The 7,207-nt window shown below is 41.1% G+C and overlaps 1 protein-coding gene across 1 annotated transcript; it reads left to right on the forward strand.

Annotated features, from left to right (window-relative positions):
• Positions 1-505: 505 nt before the first annotated feature.
• On the forward strand, positions 506-6,243 carry ZAR1L (zygote arrest 1-like). Its single transcript, XM_006773670.2, has 4 exons — positions 506-1,798; positions 2,582-2,674; positions 3,798-3,872; positions 5,990-6,243. Exons 1-4 carry the CDS (start codon positions 1,067-1,069, stop codon positions 6,131-6,133), a joined length of 1,044 nt encoding a protein of 347 aa, XP_006773733.1. The 5' UTR covers positions 506-1,066; the 3' UTR covers positions 6,134-6,243.
• Positions 6,244-7,207: the final 964 nt, after the last annotated feature.

A 7,207-nucleotide genomic window follows, 5' to 3' on the forward strand; every position in this document is an offset into this window, starting at 1 on the left:
ACCAGAGAGGGGTCCTGTTTTTCTTTTTGTATTCTGGGCCAGCTTTAGCTTTGAGGCTTGGCTCCCGCTCTTAGGCCTCCGCTGCTGAAATTAGGTTTCTGGTCTTTGCTTACAATTTTGCAATCCTGCTGGCTGAAGCCCGGCTGGCTGAAAGCAGGTTTCTGGGGTTTTGTTTAGCTTCTATATTTGTAACAATGTTTCTTAAACTGCAAGCTCAGAGGCTGGCAGCCGCAGGCGGGGAATGTCACTGGCTTCCTCTGTCACTGAAGCAAGCAAGCCTCATGTTCGCTTCAAGCTGTCTGGCTGCCGGCCTCCATCTTGGCTGGCAGTTAATTTGCATATCACCCTGATTAGCCAATGGGAAGTGTAGTGGAAGTACGGCTAATTACCATGTTTCTTTTTTATTAGATAGGATAGCTGCCACTTACTCAACATGTGAGTCTGCTTTGCACTTCACATTTAATCTTAAAATAATATAACAAGTGGGTTTGACCTCAGGTACTTCACTATCATTTTATTAAATCTGTATTCAACAACTAAATCACAACAATTGCATCCCCCACCTTTTTTGGGGAGGGGTAGTGGTTCTCACTAGGAGCCTTTGGCATGTCATATAACCTCTGAAATATATTTCTCTCACTATATACACCCTTCCCCTTCCATAACATTATGCTCCCTGCTCCTCTGGCCTTTACTGTCATAATAATGAATTTTTTTTCCTTACACTCTTCTAGTATAAAGCTGCTCAAATTACTTCTTGCATTTGTTTTATTATATGCATTAAAAAGGATCTTGAAATGGTACATTACCATGGGAATAAATAAATGAATGGCTAATTACAGCATGTGTGTGATTAAGTCAGTAATGAAAAACAGTTGAAAAGACATTTAGGAGCAGCAAATTGGATAGGAAAGAGCAATTCAAATCAGGTGGCATTTAGGCCTTTGAAGGTAGGTAGCTCTCCTCCCACCACCCCCTTCAATTAAGGTAATAGGCAGCAGCTCTGAAATAAATGGAGAAGCTCAGATGAACCTGAACCAACTTGACCAGGAGAAAGAAGGGGCAGATGAAGGTGGAAGGCAGAATAAGGACACAAGCAAACTATACCAGGATATTTTGCTCTAAGCCTGGACAGCAGATGGAGCGCTTTGTCCGAGTTCCCCAGGGCCTGTACCAGGGAACACACTATGGGAACACATTGCCTTTGGGCCAGCCTGGACTCTCTGACCACCAACAGCCTGACTGGAGGCAAAACACTGGTGCCCCCACTTTCCTGGCCAGGACGGGACTGGTGGTGCCCACGAATGCCTGGGCCTACTGCACTGACCCTTACAAGAGGGCACAGCTTAAGGCCATTCTCTCCCAGATGAACCCCAGCCTGGGCCTGAGGCTGTGCAAGGCCAACACCAAGGAGGCCGGCGTGCAGGTGAGCCTACGTGTGGACAGGTCTGTGCAGTGCTCGCTGGGCCCTCTCACCCTGCGCAGCTGCTCTTTTTGGGGCTGCAGGGGCCCCAAGGCACCCCTACCAGCCTGGGACCTCTATTCACCAGCAATGGACCTAAAGGACTTGATCCGGCTGCGGAAGGATGGAAAGGATGAGGAGTGGGATGCTCTTTCCAGTCCCGCAGAGGAAAGCCAGCAGCAGCAGCAGAAGTCATCACCACTGCCAACATCACAAGAGGACAAGCAGGCGGAACGCTGGCAGCAGCACAAGTTGGGGGAGGAAGATGCCTCTAGTCCTGGGCGGAGCAAGCAGGCCCAGGGAGATGCCCACCCTCTCAGGAAACCCAACTTCCAGGTGAACTTTGTCTTCCCCTCCTCAGCCCTCTGCTGGCCCCTTTCTCTCCTTCCTCTTTTCCATTTCTGGGGCAACAGGAACAAAATCTTCCTGGCTTCCTCGCTTTATTTGATGAAAACCTGTATTTAAAATGTTATTTTAAAAATTCTTACCAAGAATATGTTTATTGATTTTTAGAGAGGGGAGAGAGAGAGAGAGAGAGAGAGAGAGAGAGAGAGAGAGAGACCAATGTGAGAGAGAAACATCGATTGGTTGCCTCACATAATGCCCAATCAGGGATTGAACCCAAAATCTAGTTATGTGCCCTGACCAGAAATCAAACCCACAACCATTGGTGTATGGTATGACACTTCAACCAACTGAACCACCCGGCCGGGTGTGTAAACTGGTGTTTTACATGGCTTCTATGTTTTGTAACTTACTGGTGAAATATGGTGCCAGCTTTAAGCATGTGCAAACCAAAAGTCTGGCAACCATTATTAATTGGGAATGAGGAGATGAAGAAGGATTTCAAGTCTGTGAAATAAATGATCATAATCTCATTCTGGAGAGACTGTGCTTATGGCATTGTGGAAAATGGATTGAAAAAGTGTGAGAGGCAGCAGGTAGAAGAATCCCAGAGTAAACCTTCAGAGATGAGACACTAAATTAATGTAATAACCTTGAGAACAGCTGTGAGTGAGGTTAAGGAGGCTTTTTGTATTTCTTATACTAAGACACAAGCAAAGAAGGATCTGGCTTTTTTTCCCTCCTGGATAATAAAAGACACTTCTTTTATTTCAGTTTTTGGAACGAAAATATGCGTATTTTCACTGTAAGGATTGTAAGACTAGATGGGAGAGTGCTTATGTGTGGTGCATTTCTGGAACTAGTAAGGTGAGTAAAAGTGTATGGGACATGGATGAGGGTGGGGGCAGGTACAGATATTAAGTGGAGGGAGAAAGTACTTTTTAATGGAGCGTAACTAATATTGTCTCATTCATCTTGGCATCCTCCATGCCAGGCACATAATAGGTGCTCAGCAAATGAATTGAACTCAACTGGACAGTCTACATGACTTCCTGAGGCTGCTGACCCATGTCCTGCTGTTTGTTCTGTTGGGTTTGGTACTTGTGTTGGACCACATATCAGGTTATTTAGATGAACTTCTGTTCTTGTGTACGTTAGGACTTTCTGTAATCATTTTTCAGTTGTATTTTGAACAAGTTTGGGCATTAGCGCTAAGGAATTTCCACTGTCCACAGGTGGGGCAATAAGAGAACTTCTTTAGGCTAAGGAGGTTCCTCCCTTACTTTGAATTAGTTGTCAACATATTCAGATTGGGGAAGATTTCAGTCTGTGTTTTCAAATTTTCTTGCACAATCACATCATAGAACAGTAGGCTGAGGCTAAGCAGCTTCTTTCTCCTTTCCCTTCATTTGGTAACAGTCTATAGCTGGTCTATGTCACCAACTATTATGAGCATTTGAGTTGGAGTCCCTAATCGTAGAGGGAGAGGTGTGCTAAGACCTGAATGAAAGCATGACTTTTCACACTAGTCATTTACTATATCTGAAGGTAGATAGATTTTTAAACTAAACTAAAAGTACTTTCCTTTTCTTGCCAGAAGAAAAACAGTGGATTTAATTCAAACCCTCCAAGACACAAGGATACAAAGACATAGAACTCATCGTCAAGATATTTATACTGATAGCAGTGACGCAGACACAATGTGCTTTGGTGACAATCAGTGGCACCTGTGGCATGGACATCGTACAGAAATAACACAGAAGGGGATGAGTAACCTTGTCAGGAGAAAGGCATTGTGATATCTGAGCAGGATTTTAAAGGATAAATAGGAGTTCACCAAGTAAGGCAGGGAGAAAGTGTGCACGAGAAAATGTACAAAGCCTAAAACTATGTGTATTGGTGGTACAAAGGAAAGGAATGAGTTACTTAAAAACTGGGAGCCTAGGGTACATATAAACTTGGATTTAAAAAAATACAAATTTCTCTTTAGGTTTATTTCAAACAACTCTGTTGCAAATGCCATAAGAGTTTTAACCCTTATCGAGTAGAAGCAATCCAGTGTCAGGTAAGCATATAGAACACTTCCTATGTGTCTGAAATATTTTCACTGTTACCATGAACCTTTTGTGGCATAATGTTTGGACTTAATAGAATTGGATATTTGTGTAGGAGTGTTAGGTTTTTTTCTATATGTTTGAATTTTTATAATATTTTAAGGAAAAAAAGCATAAATTCCATTTTTTTTCTCTTTTTTTTGGGGGGGGGCATGTAATGGGAGATTTAGGTGGTGTGTTTATGTATGGGGTAGTATGTTTTTCTCAAACACCCTGTGTATGGATGTAATAATTTAATGGGTAACCTTTATTAAGCTTTTACTATGTGCCAAATTTTGGGCTAAGTGCTTTACATACATTATCTGCTATTGAGTTATTGATTTATTATTGTATTTTCCAGTACTAGAATTTTTGTTTTTAAAAAAATAACTTTCAGTTTTCTGCTGGAAATATCATTCTCATTTCTTTAAACATATTAAGCGTAATTATCTTAACATCTGTACCATATAACTCTATTCCCTATGGTTCTGTTGCTATACTCTTGATTTTCCTTGGTTTTCAAGTGTGCTGTTCTGTTTCTCTTGCACCTGTTTATTTTTGATTGAGGACTAGATATTGTATATGAAAAATTACAGTAATAATTGAGGCCTAGGGTAGTATCTTCTTCCACAGAAGATTTTTTTTGCTTCTGGTGGGCAGATGGGGACACTAGCAATTTCAGTTTACTATTTTCCAATCAGGGATGAGCTCTTTTGAAACTGGGCTTTGGAATCTCTGAAGGCTGGTTATGTTTTGGCTCATCCTCATTTTTAGAGGATAGCCTTTCACAGTTTCAATACAAAGTTTGAATTGTTTACTAGGGTTCTTCCATTTTGGAATATTTAAGATCATTCCTCTGTTAAACCCATTTTCAGAATTCTACTGTCTTTCACCTCTTCCAGAATTGGCAGATACCTTTAGAGGGAAAATAACCCCAAATGTCAGGCTCACCTCTCTTTCTGGCTTTCCTTCTCTAATGCTTGGATAATTTTCTGGTGCCTTTAAATAGTTATTTTAAAAGAATTATTATTACTTTTTAGCTCAGCTTTTCCAGTTGTCCTAAACAAGAAACTTGGTCAAACGTACTAATCCATTATTGCCAGAAACAGAAGCCCACATTTAGAGGAAACCTAATTTTTTAAAACTTAGCCTTTTCTTCCTTACAAAGGTATCATGAGAATTAAGTTAATCTATGTAAAGTGCAAGTACAGTGCACATGGTAAGTACCATGAGAGTATTTGCTATTAGAATTTTCTTATAAGGACACATACTTATCAATAGGAGAGTGGAACATGTAAATGTGTAGTACAAGATTTGATAAATCATACTTGACTCTTTTATGAAAAATTAAAATGCCTATTTTCACAATATAAAAGGTAAAGCTTGACCTACTCTGTTTGGCTATGGACATATGCCTAAAATAGAGCAGTGATTATCAATTGGGAGGGTGGGTGGGGCAGTATACCAGTCTCCATGGGGTGTAATTTTATTTATCAGAAGACAGAATGGGATCATGGTTAAAAACACTTTAAATTCTAGTAAAGATCAGGCATGTCCAGAAAAGATCGTGCATGTCCAGAAAGGAAAGAAAATTTTTAACTACCTCTATAACAGCTTCCTTCCTAGTTGTAACAACCAAAAATATCTCCAAACATTGCCAAATGTTGCTGGTGGGTAAAATGCCATTGGTTGAGAATCACTGTGCTGGTGTTTTTAAATGTTCCAATGTAGATCATCAAATCACTTACTACTCACCCTCTGCCCTTCATTCCCACCTGCTTATAAATGTGAGCACTTACACGTAAAGATACTCTATAAAACTCTAACATGTAAAACTTTTCTCTTACATGAGATCTTCTTGATTGGCTCAGTGATATTCTCTAAAACATCATCTTTGATCGCTCACCTTGACAAATGCATGCCATTTAATGGGATAAGAGTGGTTTTATACAACTTGGTCTTGGACTTTTCCTAGGACTCAAAGGAGGATGAAGATACCACGGAGGGGGTGATGGGAAGTATTTTGGTTTGAGGATTACATTTGAAACACTAATTTGATTGTGTCCAAATTGTTCCTTATTTTCTAAAGACTTGTTTAAAGTCCCGTTGTTCCTGTCCTCTAAAGAAAAGAAACATTGACCTAAGGAGACCTCATCGACAGGAACTATGTGGCCGCTGCAAAGACAAGAGATTCTCCTGTGGCAATATTTACAGCATTAAATACATCATGTGACAGACAGTATGATTTGTATAGGTCACCCAGCACTTCTTGTCACTTACTGTGCTGTTTCTTTTTTGTACCTTAGCTCTGACTGGCTTTTGGAAAATGAATTAGGCTTTTGTACTTTTTCTAGGTTGTATAACAATTATATAGTATGAATAGAATGAAATAAATGCATGTAAAATAGACCATGAAGGCACATTAATTGGTGAATCCAGGGTAAAAACATAAAAAAAAATCATTGGGAAATGGTACATACCTGGCACTTTATCACTTTTATTAAGGGAACAATGAAGAGGAACAGTATTCATTTGACAAACTTTTATAAACTGGGTGTTCTAGGCACTGGGAATATAGAGATGATCTAGGGGCCTTGTCCTTGCCCTCAAGTACACATAATAAAGATAGAAAATACTTCAACAGCAGGAAGTAAGTGCCAGGCATTGTTGTAACTCATCACAGCAGCCATAGGAAGTGGGGTCTATTATACCCCTTCTTACCAGGTGAAGAGAGGCAGCTGCAAAGATATCATGGGATAGAGCCAAGATGTGAACCCAGATGGACAAGGGATTTGCCCTCAGGATCTTCCCTATTACATTTTCTCTCAGATTCAGATGTGGTAAGTGCAATAGAGGAAGCAGGGTGCTTTGACAGTGACCCTTTAGATAGTGTGGTTGGAAAGAGGCAACATGACAATGGAGACCTTTAGGATGAAGGACCTGGGAGAAAAAGATGGTTTTGATCCAAGGCAAGAGTAAAGGCCCAGAGGGGGTGGGACAATGTACTTGGCATGTCCCAGAAACAGGAGCCCCCAAGGCTAATGTGGGGTGTGGGCTGGAGAAGACAGGGCTCAGGTCACAAAGGGTTCCTTCAGCCATGGTCCAGCAGATGGCAGCCCACAAAGGGGTTTCAACAAGGCAGTGATATCAATTCTTACTTTAGAAAACTCACTGCTGCCCTGGCTGGGTGGGTCAGTTGGTTGGAGTGTCGTCTTGTACACCAAAAGGTTGTGGTCTCCATTCCCAGTCAGGGCACATACTTAGGTTGCAGCTTTGATCCCTGGTTGGGGCATGTATAGGAGGCTAC

This window comes from Myotis davidii, unplaced genomic scaffold (assembly GCF_000327345.1).
Source record: "Myotis davidii unplaced genomic scaffold, ASM32734v1 scaffold447, whole genome shotgun sequence".
NCBI classification, from domain to species: Eukaryota; Metazoa; Chordata; class Mammalia; order Chiroptera; family Vespertilionidae; genus Myotis; species Myotis davidii.

Bases quoted from the DNA above. Each gene is read 5' to 3' on its own strand.
- ZAR1L (XM_006773670.2), top strand. From the start codon at position 1,067: ATGAAGGTGGAAGGCAGAATAAGGACACAAGCAAACTATACCAGGATA. The intron at 1,799-2,581 runs GTGAACTTTGTC...CTTTTATTTCAG, and splicing joins TCAGGAAACCCAACTTCCAG to TTTTTGGAACGAAAATATGC. The intron at 3,873-5,989 runs GTAAGCATATAG...TATTTTCTAAAG, and splicing joins TAGAAGCAATCCAGTGTCAG to ACTTGTTTAAAGTCCCGTTG.